This window comes from Salvelinus sp. IW2-2015, linkage group LG22 (assembly GCF_002910315.2).
Source record: "Salvelinus sp. IW2-2015 linkage group LG22, ASM291031v2, whole genome shotgun sequence".
Taxonomy (NCBI): domain Eukaryota; kingdom Metazoa; phylum Chordata; class Actinopteri; order Salmoniformes; family Salmonidae; genus Salvelinus; species Salvelinus sp. IW2-2015.
Genome location: NC_036862.1, coordinates 25,018,698 through 25,039,674, shown reverse-complemented (window position 1 = coordinate 25,039,674; position 20,977 = coordinate 25,018,698). Strand labels below are relative to the sequence as shown.

The following is a 20,977-nucleotide window of genomic DNA, read 5'->3' as shown; positions in this document are numbered from 1 at the left end:
TGCCTCTCTCCCCAGCCCCATCCAGCCTGCCTGTCTCTCTCCCCAGCCCCATCTAGCGCTTCGCCCTCTCCCCAGCCCCATCCAGCCAGCCTGCCTCTCTCCCCAGCCCCATCTAGCCAGTCTGCCTCTCTCCCAGCCTCATCTAGCCAATCTGCCTCTCTCCCCAGCCCCATCCAGCCAGCCTGTCTCTCTCCCCAGCCCCATCTAGCCAGTCTGGCCTCTCTCCCCAGCCCCATCTAGCCAGTCTGCCTCTCTCCCCAGCCCCATCCAGCCAGCCTGCTCTCTCCCCAGCCCCATCCAGCCAGCCTGCCTCTCTCCCAGCCACATCCAGCCAGCCTGCCTCTCTCCCCAGCCCCATCCAGCCAGCCTGCCCTCTCCCCAGCCACATCCAGCCAGTCTGCCTCTCTCCCCAGCCACATCCAGCCAGCCTGCCTCTCTCCCCAGCCCCATCCAGCCAGCCTGTCTCTCCCCAGCCCCATCTAGCCAGTCTGCCTCTCTCCCCAGCCTCATCTAGCCAGTCTGCCTCTCTCCCCAGCCCCATCCAGCCTGCCTGTCTCTCTCCCCAGCCCCATCTAGCCAGTCTGCCTCTCTCCCCAGCCCATCCAGCCAGCCTGCCTCTCTCCCCAGCCCCATCCAGCCAGCCTGCTCTTTCCAGCCACATCCAGCCAGCCTTCTCTTCCCCACCCCATCCAGCCAGCCTGCCTCTCTCCCCAGCCCCATCCAGCCAGCCTGCCCTCTCCCCAGCCCCATCCAGCCAGCCTGCCTCTCTCCCCAGCCCCATCTAGCCAGCTGCTCTTCTCCCCAGCCCCATCTAGCCAGTCTGCCTCTCTCCCAGCCCCATCCCAGCCAGCTGCCTCTCTCCCCAGCCCCATCAGCCAGCCTGCCTCTCTCCCCAGCCCCATCTAGCCAGCCTGCCTCTCTCCCCAGCCCCATCCAGCCAGCCTGCCTCTCTCCCCACCCCATCCAGCCAGCCTGCCTCTCTCCCCAGCCCCATCCAGCCAGCCTGCCTCTCTCCCCAGCCCCATCTAGCCAGCCTGCCTCTCTCCCCAGCCCCCATCCAGCCAGTCTGCCTCTCTCCCAGCCCATCTAGCCAGTCTGCCTCTCGCCCCAGCCCCATCTAGCCAGTCTGCCTCTCTCCCCAGCCCCATCCAGCCAGCCTGCCTCTCTCCCCAGCCCCATCTAGCCAGTCTGCCTCTCGCCCCAGCCCCATCTAGCCAGTCTGCCTCTCTCCCCAGCCCCATCTAGCCAGTCTGCCTCTCTCCCCAGCCCCATCTAGCCAGCCTGCCTCTCTCCCCTGCCCCATCCAGCCAGCCTGCCTCTTTCCAGCCCCATCTAGCCAGCCTGCTCTCTCCCCAGCCCCATCTAGCCAGCTTCTTTCCAAGCCCTGTCCTCAGCCCCATCAACTCTACCAGCCTGACTGCTACCTGCCTGCTCTGAGACAAGCAGCACTGATGAGCCCCTCAATGTTAAACCCAGACATCAGAACATGAGGTTATTTTCCCACATTTATCACAGGGTGCGAGTTCCTACACAACACCGCCTGCTCGAGGGAGAAAAGTCATTGTGAAGTGTGTGTATGTGTGTGTACGCGTGCACACTTGTCCTCTTTTGATAGTGAATGACAGCAGCAGACAGTATGGATCTGTGCGAGCTGTTGGAAGACGCCTGTTTACCTCATAGGGAGACAGCAGGGGTTTGGAGAAGGCTTTGCCCCAATCAATGGAAGACGCGGGCAAGCGATCTGGACCCACCTGGCAAGGAGAGAGAGGAGAACATCAGAGAGAGAGAGAGAGATAGAGAGAGAGATTGCATTAAAGAGGCAGTGCACATCTCAGATAGCAGGGTGGGTAGGCACATGATGTGAATCTGTGCTGCTGCATGGGCTGCAGGCAGCTCTGCCTCCACCTGATCTCCTGCATATGTAGAGGATCTGTCCTGATTCACTCTGAACACAAAACACACTCTGCATTCATTCATCATACCAGGGGGAGAAAGGAAGGATGCTGAGAGGAGACAGGGAGAGGAGGGGAGAGGGGGAACACAAATAGGGAAACAGGAGAGGTGGGAAGGTGTGATAGAGAGAACTGGAGGAAGAGAAGAAAGAAGAGGGAGTTAGGTGAGCTTGAATAAAAAAGCTGCACTAGCCCAGTCTCCACGGAGCTAGCCACATCCTACATAGCAAGACAGACAGAGGGGAGGGGGGCTGGGAGTTTGCTAGAGGGAGAGAGACAAAGAAAGATGGAGAGAGGTAGGGGTGATGGAAAAGAAAGGTGAGAGAGAGAGGGATTGGCAGTGAGACGTGTTTATCTTAGTGATTGTGTGAGTGAAGGATGAGGAGAAGGATGTAAACAGCTGGGGGGAGAATGGATGATGGGAGGATGGAGAGGCAGAGCGGGGTTAAAGGGGTTAGCTTCCACAAATCAATGCTATCCACAGCTCCATCTCCACGGTGACAGCCCCTCCCTGTAACGCTTATCTCCAAAGACAGACAGCCACCAGTAATACACCAGACACATTTATGGATTCAGCTGTATTCACATGGACACGGTGAGGAATGAGAGCGCACACATCTTGGTAGATTTCAATACAAATATATGCATTCAGAATCTGTGCACAGGTGTACAGAAAGGTGGGGAGGGAGAAAGATGCTCGCTCTAAAACACTGCATCGTGCAACATCTTCAGGGATACTTTCACAAGTTAAACGGCAACTGCTGCAGAAGTGTATCTCTGCATCCTCTCTCTCGGTTTGTTTCCTTGTAACAGTACTGTGCCTTATATCATAGCTGCTTCCTTGAACAGTAGAATTGATTGGGGCTTCACCCTAACCACTGGAGCCCACCATGCTCTCCTTGTTGGGGGGAAAATACCTCCCCAAAAACAGAATGAATGAGTATTCACCAGTCTAATTTGGAAGGCTGATAAGTGAGACGTTTGCTTGTCCACTGAGCCATTGGGCCCACCCTGCAACCTCATTGGATAACGCTGGGCAGAATGTAGGGAAAATGGCACAACACAACTTAAAGAAAACAGTCGCTATCAAACTAGGAATTTCATGGATAATTGATGTAAGACAGTAATTCTGCTCATAGATTATGCATGTATGAACTACACATTGACACATCTAGCCCAAAGCGGGAGGTTTAAAACATACTTTCTTTGTAGCCAAAGTACCGGAGCATGTCTTTAAGGCAAGCAATGAGTGGATGGGAGTGGAGGAGAGAGAACCGAAGGACAGAAGAGGAGGGGAGGAGGATTTGACAATCCCTACTTCCCTCTTTAGGAGCAGTTTCTTAACAGATTGGCCTGGGAGCATGTGTTGTGCCACACTGGCTAGGCCCCCAGCACGCCACACAATTCAATTTACAGCCAATATCTGAGCTAAGATCTTCCTAACTCACCGCAGAACCCTCACCACAGGGCATAGACTGAGAGATGGAGAAAGAGAGAGAGTGAGGGAGAGACGGGGAGAGGGAGATGGAAGAGAAAAGACAGAGAGAGAGGGGTTGCTACAGGGAGAGGTAAATATAACTCCAGTCACAGTCTACTACAGCAACTGCCTCTGAATGTGTCCCCATTTCCCCTGTCCATTTCCTAGCAGCCCTCTGGGTTTAGGGAAACAGGAAGCTCTAGTCATGCCCTGTGAAGGAGACCATCAGTAAGTGAATAGAATCCTGATGACTCTCTGTGAATGGGGGACCCTGCAGTGAGCTGGGGTAGAGGGAGGACAGCCTGATAAGCAGACTTAATTGAATGAGAGGGAAGGGTACCACACAGCTTGCATCCCAAATGGCACCTTTTTCCCTATTAAGAGCACTACTTTTGACCAGACCTAGAGACCCTGGTGAAAAGTAGTGCACTAAATAGGGAATAGGGTGCAATTTGGGAGGCAGAGAGGGTTGGGGTGACCACAGAACCTAAAGGGTTCCCCAGTGTTCCCAGTGTGAACTAAGGCCCTGTCCCCGTCCTACTACATTAGCTTCTCTGGTACATTAGCCCCAGTAACAGCTAGGATGCATCCCAAATGACACCCTATTCCCTCTACAGCAAACTTCTCTGGTCAAAAGAAGTGCACAATATAGGGTATAGGGAGCAATTTGGGATGCACACTTAGGCAGACCTCCCTCCACCTGCAAGGCTGCTGCCCTTCAGTTATCCTAGCAGCCTGGACCAAGACTGGCAAAAACAATTAACCTCTTCTCTCGATATCTCAGGAAAATGGTCACTTTAATAAAATAAAAAAGATTAAAACAGGAAAGTTGATTGGAATATGGGTGAAGAGGAAATGCAAATTATTTTTCGGTAAAATGGCATAACACATTGCAGGGTATTTGCGAACCAGTTGAGATAAGTGTGTGTGGGTCTGCCAGATATCTGCACAATGGTTAAAATCAGGCTGGAATCTAATTACACACTTTAAAGTGTTTGCTAATGGTTTCTCTGTGTGTCGGAGTGTGTGTGGTGTGTCACTAATGGGAGAGAAAGGCTGGGGGTGGGCCTCTCCGCTGTACTGTGTGGGCTAGTACACCTTCCCTCTCTCCCTCCCTTCTCTTTCAGCACTCCTCTCCACTCCTCTCCGCAGCCAGACTGCGCTGCCTTTCATTCTGTGCCCACAGGTAAGCACTGTCCCCAATGTGCCCACAGGTAAGCACTGTCCCCAATGTGCCCACAGGTAAGCACTGGCCCCAATGTGCCCACAGGTAAGCACTGGCCCCAATGTGCCCACAGGTAAGCACGGGCCCGATGTGCCCACAGGTAAGCACTGGCCCCAATGTGCCCAATGTGGGTTCAGAACAAAAACTAAACCTTCTTTCAAAGGATGCATCTTGAAGTGTTTGGCTTTAAGACTGTTTGTGATTTCTATTTGTCTCCCGTAGGGTGTTTGTGTTTTTGTCAAACCCAGGAATCAATGGAGGTAGATACTCTCCGCCAAAACTAATTCCAAATACTGCTAGGCTAAATAGAGGAAAGTTCTGAAAATCACAACCAACACTGAGTTAGACCAGTGGTTGTGTCTAGGCTAGTCATCTCCTGCTGTGGGCCAATCTCACTCATCTTCCTGACCATTCCGGATTGCCTACATAAAAAAGTCAATCTCATACATATAATTAACAACCCCTTAGTCTCTCTTAGCCCTTTCATACACTGATAAAGATCCCACTGTATCATGCCTGCTTCTTTTCATCTGCTTTTTGGTACATCTGAAAGGGGTGGGGTGGGAATACCTAGTCATGATTCCTGCATTTTCACAGACCCTGTTACCAAAATACAGGTATCGGGTCTGTGTAAACGGTTCTCTGCAAGTAAATTAATTTACACTTCCATTGTTTAACACCTCTTTAATTTACAATGCAAACAGCCCCCATGGTTTAACAAGATGCCCATCCCAATTTGCCAGTTGTATAAAAGGGGTATACTTGCAAGAAAGTGGTAAATAATATACCACATCTTGTCTGAAATATGTATTTCTGATCAGGCTCTAACTCTAACACCTCTGCAGAGCCACCTCAGGACCATTCTCATTATCTGGGGTCCTGCTGAGAGCCGTGTAGCACTGAGATAGCCCTGTAATGTCAGCCGTCACGCCATTCCTGTCACGTCTTCCCTGTAATATACAACTTTTAATGTCATTCCTGTAACGTCCTCACTGTAACCCCAGTCTACCCTTTGGCGTCATAGGGCTGAAACAAAAGGGATGATGACTGCGAGCCCTGTTGAGTCATCCGTGTTACGTCAACCCTGTGATATCATTAACTTTGTGTCTGTCAGACCCATGACGCCAGTCAGCCCTGTCACTATCTATAGACTGAGCGACCCTACTCTGGCAGCTCTCCGCATAACATTTGAAAAGCTGTTATTTTGCGTCCCACTCTGAGCTCTTAATTTACGGCATCTGAGCTGTCTAAATAGGTGCCTGTGAATCGCCTGTGAATATTTTGTCCAGTTTGAGTCGTGCCAGGCTTATGAATTCCCTGTTTTGCGTAACTGCCTTGGAGAGTGGTGAGATCACAGCACCAAAGAAAACAAGAGCAGCAAACACCTCCTTTTATCACGCTCTCTCCTGTTTCAACACAACCTCCTCAACTACCTCTGCGTCCCCTGATCTCTCTCCCTCCTTTCTCACCATCTCTCTCAGACCTTCTGTCCCTCCTTCACACACTCCTCCCTCACACATCGCACTACTCATTACTCCACAGTGAGAGGCCAATCTGCTGAGAGTGTGGACTGTGGTGAATGTGTGCATTTGTGTGTCTCAGAGAGCCCTTCTGCACATCAGTGTCTCACTACCTCCTCCTTGCCCTCTTCTTTCTGCCAGCCAGACAGACAGTCATAGAAATCAAAGCGACTTGAGCTTGAAGCACGAGCGGTTTCACTTGACAAACTTTTGGAGTTTTCTTTTGAAGACATAATGACTGTGCCTCGCTGGATAACAGTATTGGATGACAGAGCATTTCAGATGGCGTCTCTCTGTGTATATCAGGGATATGTATCAAAGACAGACAAGAGGACAAGTCTCAAAACATTCTCACTGCCTTTCACCGTGTGTGTGTGTGTGTGTGTGTGTGTGCGCACGTGCGTGCTGTAGACTCACGCATCCACTTCTGCCATCAGGTCCAGCTTGCTGGGGAAAATCTCAGACAGCAGCACTCGAGTGAAGGACTTGCCAAGAGACTCAAGCTTGGATTCCAGGTGCTATGATGGAAAGACAGAGAGAAACAGAGCGAGAGAGAAATACAAAGAGTGAGGGAGTGATGAGAGTAGGAGGACAGAGAGGGAGAGTATGGTCACACTAGCCTCGAGCCCACACGAAGAACACGTGTGTGTGTTTGTGCAGGCCTTGGACTCACAAGAGACCTGTCTGTGTTGCCTGCCTATACAGCTACACACACACACAACACACACTCCCACTCGTTCTGCTGTTCCACTAGAGGGTCCTTCAAAGGTCCTTCAGAGCTCCCAAGTCTAGTGTTTCTTAGTTAGATTAACCAGATAATAATAATAATAATAATAATAATAATAATAATATGGCTAATTAACACAGCTAGCTCTCAATGATGGAGCCCAGAGATACTGGAGAAAACAACCTAATAACATCACCATATTAAACACATCACCATATTAAACAGATCACCACCCAATAACATCACCATATTAAACACATCACCACCCAATAACATCACCATATTTAACACATCACCACCCAATAACATCACCATATTAAACACATCACCACCCAATAACATCACCACCTAATAACATCAACATACTAAACACATCAGCACCCAATAACATCACCATATTAAAACACATCACCACCCAATAACATCACATATTAAAACACATCACCACCAACAACATCAACATATTAAACACATCACCACCCAATAACATCACCATATTAACACATCACCACCCAATAACATCACTAGATAAAACACATCACCACCAATAACATCACCATATTTAACACATCACCACCCAATAACATCATCATACTAAACACATCACCACCCAATACATCACCATTTAAACACATCACCACCCAATAACATCACCATATTAAACACATCACCACCCAATAACATCACCATATTAAACACATCACCCACCCAATACATCACCATATTAAACACATCACCACCCAATAACATCACCATATTAAACACATCGCCACCATAACATCACTAGATAAAACACCACCACCCAATAACATCAACATATTAAACACATCACCACTCAATAACATCACCATATTAAACACATCACCAACCAATAACATCAACATATTAAACACATCACCACCCAATAACATCAACATATTAAACACATCACCACCCAATAACATCAACATATTAAACACATCACCATACAATAACATCACCATATTAAACACATCACCACCCAATAACATCACCATATTAACACATCACCACCCAATAACATCAACATATTAAACACATCACCATAATAAACACATCACCACCCAATAACATCACCATATTAAACACATCACCACCCAATAACATCACCATATTAAACACATCACCACCTAATAACATCCCATATTAAACACATCACACCCAATACATCCCCATATTAAACACATCACCACCCATAACATCACTAGATAAAACACATCACCACCCAATAACATCACCATATTAAACACATCCCCACCAAATAACATCAACATATTAAACACAACACCACCAATAACATCAACATATTAAACACAACACCTCCCAATAACATCAACATATTAAACACATCACCACCCAATAACATCAACATATTAAACACATCACCACCAATAACGTCAACATATTAAAACACATCACCACACAACAAACATCAACATATTAAACACATCACCACCCAATAACATCACCATATTAACACATCACCACCTAATAACATCCCCATATTAAACACATCACCACCCATAACATCACCATATTAAACACATCCCCACCAAAACATCCAACATATTAAACAACACCACCCAATAACATCAACATATTAAACACAACACCACCCAATAACATCAACATATTTAAACACATCACCACCCCAATAACATCAACATATTAAACACATCACCACCCAATAACGTCAACATATTTAAAACACATCACCACACAACAACATCAAACATATTAAACACAATCACCACCCAATAAACATCACCAATATTAAACAACATCACCAACCCATAACATCACCATATTAAACACATCACCATATTAAACACATCAGCACCCAATAACATCACCATATTAAACATAATCACACCCAATAACATCACATATTAAAACATCACCACCCCTAATAACATCACCATATTAAAACACATCACACACATAACATCACATATTAAACATCACCACACAATAACATCAACATTTACACATCACCATCATAACATCATATTAAACACACCACCCATAACATCACTAGATAAAACACATCACCACCTAATAACATCACCATATTTAACACATCACCACTCAATAACATCAACATACTAAACACAATCACCACCCAATAACAGCACCATATTAAACACATCACCAACCCAATAACATCACTAGATAAACACATCCCACCCAATAACATCAAACATATTAACACATCACCACCCAATAACATAACATATTAAACACATCACCACTCAATAACATCACCATATTAAACACATCACCACCCAATAACATCACCATATTAAACACATCACCACCCAATAACATCACCATATTAAAACACATCACCATATAACACTCACACCCAATAACATCAACATATTAAACACACACCCACCCAATAACACACTAGATAAAACACATCACCACCCATAACATCACTAGATAAAACACATCACCACCCATAACATCACCATATTAAACACATCACCACCAATACATCAAAATATTAACACATCATAACCACCCAATAACATCAACATATTAAACACATTCACCACTCAATAACATCACCATATTAAACACATCACCACCTAATAACATCACCATATTAAACACATCACCACCCAATAACATACCATATTAAACACATCACCACCCAATAACATCACCATATTAACACATCACCACCATAACATCACCATATTAAACACTACCACCCAAACATCAACATATTAAACACATCACCCACCCATACATCACATATTAAACACATCACCACCCAAAAACATCACATATTTAACACATCACCACCCAATAACAATCACCATATTTAACACATCACCACCCAATAACATCACCATATTAAACACATCACCACCCAATAACATCACCATATTAAACACATCACCACCCATAACATTGATAAACACATCACCACCCAATAACATCAACATATTAAACACATCACCAACCAATAACATCAACATATTAAACACATCACCAACCAATAACATCAACATATTAAACACACCACCACCCAATAACATCAACATATTAAACACATCACCACCCAATAACATCACTAGATAAACACATCACCACCCAATAACATCAACATATTAACACACACCACCCCAATAACATCACAATACTAACACCATCACCACCCATAACATCACCATATTTAAACACATCACCAGCCATAACATCACCATATTAAACACATCACCACCCAATAACAATCACATATTAAAACACATCACCACCCATAACACACCATATTAAACACATCACCACCCAATAACATCACCATATTAAACACATCACCACATAACATCACCATATTAAAACTCACCACCCAATAACATCACCATATTAAACACATCACCACCCAATAATATCAACATATTAAACACATCACCACCCAATAACATCAACATATTAAACCACATCACCAGCCAATAACACACTAGATAAAAGTGTTGAGCCAGTTCAGGACCGGGCTTCCTTCGTGTTTGGTGAACGTCTTTGAAGAGGGCCTGCTGGACCAAGTGTTAAGACCGAGTTCAGAACGTCAACTTCCAAAAGATTCCTAACGGTGAGCATATGAGAGATACACCTCTGCAGCCAGCCACACTGAGATTCTTCTGTTCTATAGTGGGTTTATTTTGCACTCTTTACTATGACAGCCTGGGTTGTTTTCGGAGATTATACAGTCCTGTCCAGACAAAGGCATATCACACAACACAACCACTTAATTAACACTGGCCCAATGAGGGTGACACTACTGTAAGAAACTACAAAGACATTCTATTGGAATACCTTCATCTCTCTGTCTGACTACTGTATCTGGATAAGACGCAAAGTTTTCATACAGGTTAGAAATTGGGGGGGAAATGACAAGAGAAACCTGGGTTTGGTTTAAAAAAATAATCTGACAGCAAAGAGAGAGATGACAGAAAACACGATGCTTCTTCAGTCTCTCTCTGTCTCTTCCTCCCAGCCTACCAATTAGAGAAAAGAATGAGGCGAGGACGTGAAGGAAGAATCCCAAACAAAAGTCAAACACAACGCATGAGAGGAAAACAAAAAGCGGACAGATCAAACGGAGGAGAGGAACAAAGGGAAGAGTGCTGAGAGGGGGGGGGGGCAGGCTTGAGAGCAGGCTAGGGATCCAACAACCCCCCCATGTAGGACCGATCGATGAAGACCCCAGGCCACACACACCAGCCAAATGCCAACTGATGGAGGTAGCGGTGTGTGTGTATAGAGGGGTGTGGTTTGGCCTTACACTCTATAGTCTCACAGCTGCAATTAGCTGCTTGTCTGAGTAACTGAGAGAAGCTGTGCCCCACAAAACGTATTACACATCATTGTATATGTGAAGGTCTCAGAGTGTGAGGAGGGGTAGAATCAGGATAAGTGTGAAATCTCTGAGATGCAGGCTCATACCTCCATGACCTTAGGGTTGCCCTGCCGGCCCAGCGTGCCCAGGATCAGGCCCCATCTCTGGCAGAGCGAGCTTTGTCGATGGCCTGGAGCCGGATGGACCGCATGGCTTCATGGTCATAGTACTCCCTGGAAAATATCTTACTGTACGGGTCGTACCTAAACACACCACACACACACACACACACACACACACACACACACACACGAGTGCAAGTGTATGCACACACACACACACACGCATATGCAATCATACACAAACACACAAAACATGCATATTAGTGTGTATTGTTCACAACAGGTTACCTTGAGGATAGACAGGCAAGAAGAGAAAATCCAATCATGAAAATCCATCAAGTATTAAGGCAGTTATCTGAGAGAAAATAGTGGCATTTTAGAGAATCTAATCTTTCTCTCTCTACCAGGAGAGCTCAGCTCAGCACATCTTGAGATGATCATCTTGTTTATTAGAGAGCCTGAGAGGAGGGCAGTAGTGCATACGTTCATAACACAAACACAATTTCACTTCACAAACAAGATCTCATATAAATACTGTTTCACGCCAATACAGCTGAGTGGAAATGACACCATAAAGACAAACTGCAACAAGGTGAACCATGTCACATTAATCCTGTGTATTACTGACAATAATGACATTCTGCAATCTATGTCACATTCATCCACAGCGGTACACTGTATATTAATATACAGTGCCGTGAAAAAGTATTCGCCCCTTTTCTAATTTTCTCTATTTTTGATATTGAACGTTTTTCAACCAAAACCTAATATTAGATCAAGGGAACCTGAGTTTACAAATAACAAAAAAAATGGAATACTTGTTTCATTTATTTACTGAACAAAGGTATGCAGCACCCAATTCCCCTGTGTGAAAAAGTAATTGCCCCCTTATACTCAATAACTGGTTGTGCCACCTTTAGCTGCAATGACTGCAACCAAATGCTTCCTTTATTTGTTGATCAGTCTCTCACAACGCTGTGGAGGAATTTTGGCCCACTCCTGCATGGAGAACTGCTTTAACTCGGCAACATTTGTGGGTTTTCAAGCATGAACTGCTCGTTTCAAGTCCTGCCACAACATCTCAATGGGATTAGGTCTGGACTTTGACTAAGCCATTCCAAAACTTCAAATTTGTTTATTTTTAACCATTTTCAAGTAGACTTGATTGTGTGTTTTGGATCATTGTCTTGCTGCATGACCCAGCTGCAGCTTCAGCTCACAGACGGATGGCCTGACATTCTCCTGTAGAATTCTCTGATTCAGAGCAGAATTCATGGTTACTTCTATTAAGGCAAGTCGTCCAGGTCCTGAGGCAGCAAAGCATCCCCAAACCATCACACTACCACCACCCTGCTTGACCGTAGGTATGAGGTTCTCACTGTGGAATGCAGTGTTTGGTTTTCGCCAGGTATAAAATGGGACCCATCTCGTTCAAAAAGTTGACTCAAGCTTGCCAAAAAGCACCTGGATGACTCTTGGAAGAATGTTCAATGGACAGATGAGTCAAAAGTATAACTTTTATGAAATAAGTATTTAATGGTTGTGTTATTTGTTCACTCAGGTTCCCTTTATCTAATGTTAGGTTTGGTTGAAGATCTGATAACATTCAGTATCAAAAATATGCAAAAGTCGAGAAAATTAGAAAGGGGGCAAATACTTTTTCACAGTACTGTAAATGGTACACACAGTGCTTGATTAGCTCTTTACACTTGTACCAGTATACGGGTTGAAAATAGCGCTTAAATTGGACCACAGTGGCTGTACAGTAACATGCAGTACATTACGTCAGAGCTCAAGGTCTCCCGCTTCACAGCACACTATTGGTTTTGACTGACAGTGGTTCTGAACACCGCGCGCGACAAGAAGTTGCCCCCATCCCTCCAGTTAATTGAGCAACTTTAACAATGTTTCGTTGTCTGAGGGAAATAAAGCAACACCTCATGGCACAACGCCTCTCCCCATTTGACCTACTTGTTGTGTGTATGTACTGACATGTATGTGGAACTGATAGATGCACACACACACACACACACTACATGTTAATGTTTTTAAATGTATGTGAATTGTAAAGTCTTTTGTCTGTAATGTCTTTTTCGTTATGTGTCAGAGCCCAGTAAGACTAGCTATTGCCATAGGCGTCGGCTAATTGGGATCCTAAGAAATCAAATTTATGATCTGCTTCTCTGAATTGCCTTGTGAAAGCCTAACACTAAGATCGTACTTTGTAACTTTGCTAACCATGTTGGCAATATAACACGCTTTCAAATCATGCCCACCTGCCCAGATTGTGATTTATAATGGTCAGTTTTTGGAATGCGTAAACAACAACAGTAATTATGTAAATGCAGGGATGCAGGGCTGTGCTCCAAACAAAACTTCCAGTCGGATTCCTCTAGTTCCTCAACATAGCACCTTATAGTTGACTCTTCTTTGAGTCATAAAAGTGCATTGAAATTATGTAGGAACTGTGCACACTTTGCAAAGGTGTGTGATAACTTGGAGATACCAGTTAGACCTCTCACTCAAACCCTTGTCATTGTTTTGTCTTATGTTGCACCTAACCCAAATTTTCCAGGAATATTCTTATCATGTTACTGAATGTATACAGAGTATTTTCTGATTTCGTTATAAACAAATGCAGCCAAAAGTACAGTAAATGTAAAATGCACATAAAATCAACAGTGTAATGTTTGGATTCGGTCTTGTGCTAATAATTTTCCCATAATCTCCAAACTGTTCCCTTTTGATGGTTATGTATAGGATTTCCATATTTCTTCTCTAAGAAACATTTCAATTGAGCCCTATCCATATAGGCTGATTCCCACGAGTGTAAAGGGTTAAAGTTATTATTTACCTGTAGGCAGGTATCTCTGGGTTTGCAATCATGATCGACTCCAGATGGAACCTGCCATCTCCCAGGTAGCTATAAATACAAACACATCAACACACAGAGACACAGGATGAGAGAGATACAAACACAGTAAGACAGATACACTCCCTGCTGGCAAGAATACCTGCTGTGGAACAACAATACAAATCCGCCCCATCTCTCCCTCACCTCTCTCCCTGCCCATTCCTCCTCTCTCACTCTCACCCTTCTCTTTCACACACTCTCTCACTCCCCCTCCTGGTGGAACAAAGTGGGCTCAGTGGACCTATGCCTGGGGTTTAGGGGTTCAAGGTGTGACCAGAGGCTTCTGATGTATAGGAACACCATCACACAGCACCCCTGTGATGGCCCCATGTTGTTTATCCACTACCAGGCTTTTTCAGTTAACCCAGGGGGTGTTATTAGTTGGACCGCCTGGATCCGTGATGGGGAAGGGTTCAACGGGAGCACACGCAAGCACGACACACACACACACACAATCATTATCATCCCAGGGGGTGTGCTGGGAGGAGGCCTGCTATTGGCTGAGTGAGGGGTCCAGGCCTCTCTGTTACCGTGTTACCGTGGCAAGCCCGCAGAGGCCCAGGGGGAGACAGAGACAATTAGAGGAGCTAATTAGCCAGCGTTTAGGAAAGTGTGTGTGGAACAGGCTGTGGGTGAGCTTCCACAGGGACACCCAGGAGCCACAACTAACCGCCACACAGGCAGGCAGGCCTGCACGCATACACACACACCCACTAGTGGTGCAGGGATTGACTCATAACTGTAGTCCCTGGGGTTATATCTGGGTTTAGGGTCATGAAATATTGTGTGGATGAAGGGCGGGTGGCTGGCGAGTTGAATACAGAGAAAACAATGCATCAAAAATGCATAATTATTGTGCAATTCATGTCTACAGGCTACACTGAGGTTTATCTTCCATGATTTTTTATCTGCCGTTAGTGTGTAAGCCTACGTTAGTGTGTAAGCCTACGCATTAGTGCTTAACTCTACATGCACCAAATACATAACCAATTGCAAAATGCTTTTGGAAACTTGGGCAGAAATAGTTAACGTCGATCCATTGAGGCATGTGGTGGCATATTTCTGCTTTACCAAATGAGGAGAGTTACAAACTACACACCAGTCAGAGTTATACTTAAACTACATCTTTAATAATAATAAGCTTTGGAATAGCATTTGACTTTCAACAATTCACTATTTCTAATGAACCGTTAAGAAGTACCAACAGAAAAGTACAAAGATCTTTTATAGCCAAGATGCACCCCTCTCAACTTACACTGACGAACCACAGATCTTAGGAACAGTTCACAAAGGTTAAGATTTGTATGAAAGATATCTATAAAACATAGCAGACAGTTACTGCTGTGTCAACAGTTTTCATTGTAAAGACCAGTGTCTGGCCCCCTTACTCCAAAAGGGAACCGTCTCTCCCRGGTACYGCATAGAYCAGAACCATTAGCTCATGTTCTCTGGAATGCTCTTTAGGTTTTATCACCRAAASACATCGTAAATCTCCTRTGTCAGTYCTATCTCATAGAGGCCCATCCTCAGTGGAACACARACACAAMACTCTATTCTGTCGAATAAAACAACCATTATAATGCAATACAAGCATTATAATATAATCTTACAAGCATTATAACATAATCTTGCAATTTTCCACGACAGGCAAAAAGGACAATGTCAGAGTTTATTTCAATAAGAGAAAAGCTATAAAATGGAGAGTTGAAAATAAAGAGAAGGGAGGGCCAAAACAGTAGTCTAATGTTTAAAGATGTTCTGTGTGCTGATTGTGAGGCGCCATAAATTTGGACGCAAGACCGGCACGTCAAGGGAGCTATACAGCTCAGATGGTTAAATTGAATAGTAACTGAAAACTGGACACTGACTGTAGGTCTATAACTTTGATGGGGGTGGGGCCTAACAAAAATCTGAAATCATCATGAGGGGCAGTGGTTGGTGGATCTGTGTACCCACATCCACATCACATCCATACCCACATCCACATCCATATCTATACCCACATCCATACCCACATCCATACCCACATCTATATCTATACCCACATCTATACCCACATCCACACCCATACCACATCCACAATCGCATACCTATAACAGCAGTCATATCTATACCACTCAACATCCAACATTCCTATACCTATAACCACATGCCATATCTATACCGCACATCCACATCTATACCCACATCACAATCTATATTCCATATCCATCCCACTCTATACCACAATCCATACCACATTCTACAGCCCACGACTCCACGATCTATACCCATATCCACATTACCGCCCAATCTATATCTTACCATTTATACACATCCACACCCATATCCACATCCACATCACTATACCCACATCCATATCTATACCCACATCTATACCCATAATTTAATACCACAGCATCTTATACCCACATCTATATTCATACACCATATCATACCCACATTCTAATCTATACCCATATCTACTATCTATAAGCCATATCCACACTATATCTATACCTATACCCCAACATCTATTATCTATACCGATATCCATACCCACATCTATAAACATTACCAAATATCCATACAATTACCACATCTATATCCATAATTCTATACCCATATCCACAATCCGATACCCAAATCCATTTCTATACCCATTATCCATACCCACATCTATAAAATATACCAATATCTCATGACCCACATTCATATCCCATATCCCACCATCCATACCCCAAATCCATATCCATATCTATACCCATTCACATGACCCACATCTATAAAACATTACCAATTCTACCCAATATCTATATCATATCCCTATCCACCATCATCCAATTCCATATCTCATTCCATACCTATCTATATCCATATCATCTATCACCCACATCTATATCCATATCCACATCCATTACCAAATCCATTATCCATTCTATACCATTATCCATACCCCACATCATACTATAAACTAAGATCATACCCACATCTATATCACATATCTAACCCATACCATACCCACATCTATACCACAGCTATATATCTACCCACATCCAGTATCCTATACCCATTATCCAATCCCACATCCACATCCCCATACCCCACATCTATACCCACATCCATTACCTATACCACATATATAATCTAATACCCAATCATCACCAATCATACCACTCTATATCTATACCATCTCCATACCCACATCCTACCCACATCCATACCGCATCCATACCCACTCCATAATCCCTTAATTACCCCATATTCCATACCCACATCCATAACCATTATCCATATCCATACCCACATCCATATCCATACCCACATCCATATCTATACCCACACCCACAACTATACCCATACCCACATCTATACCCACATCCATACCCACATCTATACCCACATCTATACCCACATCCACATCTATACCCACATCCATACCCACATCTACACCCATACCCACACTCATACCCACATCCATACCCACATATGCAGTCAGAGCCGGTTCTAGCCATTTGTGGGGCCCCTCGACAGCGGAAAGAAAAAAAATTGTTTTAGAGTAAATTCACTTCAATTCTATACATTTTGTCATGGGGCATATTTTTTTGTTGTTGCAGTTTTACAGCAAATTTCCCTCAATTCTACACATTTTGCCATAGAGTGGAGAGAAATGTTTGCAGTTTTTAATGAGTGACTAACAAAATCAATAGGGGCCCACCCCAGTCAGTAATTCGACCATGATTACTAAGTTTAGATAGCTGGCCGCTAGACTAACTTACCAATCAATAATGTTTAGCTGACATGGGCTAATTGAGTGACTGACAGTGACTGACAGAAAAACTGCTAAACAAATGCTAAACTGCACCTTGTGTATTATACTTTTCTAACCTCCAACTGAACAACTCATTTGATACGCAGGCCTACAAAAGATTGGGGGGGGGGGGGGGCAGTTGCCCATCCCTGGTCTATAACCTCTCACATAGCCTAATATAATATTAACTCCTGAAGAATTAAGCAGATATTGCAGGAAAATGATACACCAAATGTAATGTGACTCAGGAACAGCATCTTGAGAGAATGAATTTAAGGTTAGGGACCATCTGTAAAGGTACTATCTTTATCAGCATCATAAAAGCTGATTGTATTTCAACCACAAAAGTACGCATGCAAGCCAACCTGAAATCTTGTCAGAAACATGTTGGGTCGTTTTCACAGGATTTAATTCCCTTCAAACCGGGCAAACTGATGTAATTTGGAAATTTTGGCATTACTGCATTTTCTCCCCAGTCCCTAAACGTTTGTCTGCACGAGAGAAGCAGAGATGAAAGAGAAAATTTGACCGATGTCAACTAGATTGAAGCATTCATTCTATCGATGTATGATATTTCTGGTGAGCAAGGGTTTATTTAGTCTTCTAGGACAAGAGAAGCAGCATGTATCTAATTACAGACTAACAAATAGCCTACCAAAATGTCCACAATTATAAACAGAAACAGATTAGGCTTAAAAAAAAACATAGGCCTGAAATGTTAGGTTTAACACATTTAGTTGGGAGGTTGCAGATGTTTTATTAGCAATTGCGGATGGGTATGGGTGAACAAACAGCTGACCCACACATCACTAACAAGCACAGACCCAGTCACTGATTGTGACTAGATTGTGTCCGTGGGGGATGTGTGTGTGTGTGTAAGCATGCATGCATCTGTGTGTGTGTATAGCAGGGTAAAAAGCAGGGTAATTTGGAGCCGAGGAGCAAATAAAAAACGAATGATGACTATTGTGCCCTGGGCCGGGCGCTTTGCTTTGCAATAATATCCAAGGTGTCCCTATAAATCACACTAGCTACAATGAGCCTCCTGCTTTTCAACATCACACCCTGCATGTGTTTCTCTGCTTTAAGAGGATAGCGCTCATGAGGGCCTTTGTTATCCTATCATTCATATTGCATTGTCCTTTGTAGAAGAGCTGAGTGCTGCTGTGCTATAATGGTGAACACTGTGCTGTATGTCCTGCATTATGCATCAGCACACTGATTCTGCTCTTAATGTCTGCAGACATTAGCAGCAGGGTCTGAGAGAGGAGAGCTAGGAGTGAGGCTTAGAACTGGGAGCCTATGATACTACTGATATTCGTATAGCTGCTCCGTTCTAAAGCACTTTAAAGCCATTTTAACATACTTCTCTTAATTACTGGAATCACATACAGTTGAAGTCGGAAGTTTACATACACCTTAGCCAAATACATTTAAACTCAGTGTTTCACAATTCCTGACATTTAATCCTTGTAAAAATTACCTGTCTTAGGTCAGTTAGGATCARCACTTTATTTTAAGAATGTGAAATGTCAGAATAATAGTAGAGAATGATTTATTTCAGCTTTAATTTTTTTCATCACATTCCCAGTGGGTCAGAAGTTTACATACACTCATTAAGTATTTGGTAGTGTTAGGTTCTTATTTTTCAGAGTAAGTAACTCACGGACACTAGAGAAGCTTTAACCAAGTTTATTTCTATCCCAAAGGATCCATACAGCTGTAATTCAGACAACCCAACATTTCTCCCATCACAGATATATACAGTGGGGAGAACAAGTATTTGATACACTGCCGATTTTGCAGGTTTTCCTACTTACAAAGCATGTAGAGGTCTGTAATTTTTATCATAGGTACACTTCAACTGTGAGAGACGGAATCTAAAACAAAAATCCAGAAAATCACATTGTATGATTTTTAAATAATTAATTTGCATTTTATTGCATGACATAAGTATTTGATCACCTACCAACCAGTAAGAATTCGGCTCTCACAGACTGTTAGTTTTTCTTTAGAAGCCCTCCTGTTTCCCACTCATTACTGTATTAACTGCACCTGTTTGAACTCGTTACCTGTATAAAAGACACCTGTCCACACACTCAATCAAACAGATTCCAACCTCTCACAATGGCCAAAACCAGAGAGCTGTGTAAGGACATCAGGGATACAATTGTAGACCTTGCACAAGGCTGGGATGGCTACAGACAATAGGCAGCAGCTTGTGAGAAGGAAAACAACTGTTGGCGCAATTATTAGCAAATTGGAAGAAGTTCAAGATGACGGTCAATCACCCTCGTGTCTGGGCTCCATGCAAGATTTCACCTCGTGGGCATCAATGATCATGAGGAAGGTGAGGGATCAGCCCAGAACTACATACGCAGGACCTGTCAATGACCTGAAGAGAGCTGGACCACAGTCCCTCAAAGAAAACCATAGTAACACACTTACGCCGTCATGAGATTAAAAATCCTGCAGCGCACGCAAGGTCCCCCTGCTTTAAGCCAGTGCATGTCCAGGCCTGTCTGAAGGTTTGCCAATGACCATCTGGATGGATCCAGAGGAGAATGGGAGAACGGTATGTGGTCTGATGAGACAATAAATAGAGCTTTTTGGTCTAACTCCACTCGCCGTGTTTGAAGGAAGAGTATGAGTACAACCCCAAGACACCCATCCCAACCGTGAAGCATGGAGGTGGAACATCATTTCTTTGGGGTGCTTTTTTCTGCAAAGGGGACAGGACGACTGCCACCGTATTGAGGGGGAGGATGGATGGGGCCATGTATCGCGAGATCTTGGCCAACAACCTCCTTCCCTCAGTAAGAGCATTGAAGATGGGTCGTGGCTGGGTCTTCCCAAGCCATGACAACGACGACGAAGCACCAGC

The 20,977-nt window shown here is 44.0% G+C and overlaps 1 protein-coding gene across 1 annotated transcript in view; it reads right to left on the bottom strand.

The window, feature by feature from the left end:
• Positions 1 to 20,977, bottom strand: part of LOC111982831 (2-(3-amino-3-carboxypropyl)histidine synthase subunit 1-like) — a 119,808-nt gene that overhangs the window by 15,996 nt on the left and 82,835 nt on the right. Inside the window, 6 exon segments of the mRNA XM_024014451.2 lie at positions 1,674 to 1,726; positions 1,729 to 1,751; positions 6,592 to 6,692; positions 11,375 to 11,430; positions 11,433 to 11,530; positions 14,244 to 14,312. Of these exon segments, the coding sequence (XP_023870219.2) occupies positions 1,674 to 1,726; positions 1,729 to 1,751; positions 6,592 to 6,692; positions 11,375 to 11,430; positions 11,433 to 11,530; positions 14,244 to 14,312 (400 nt within the window).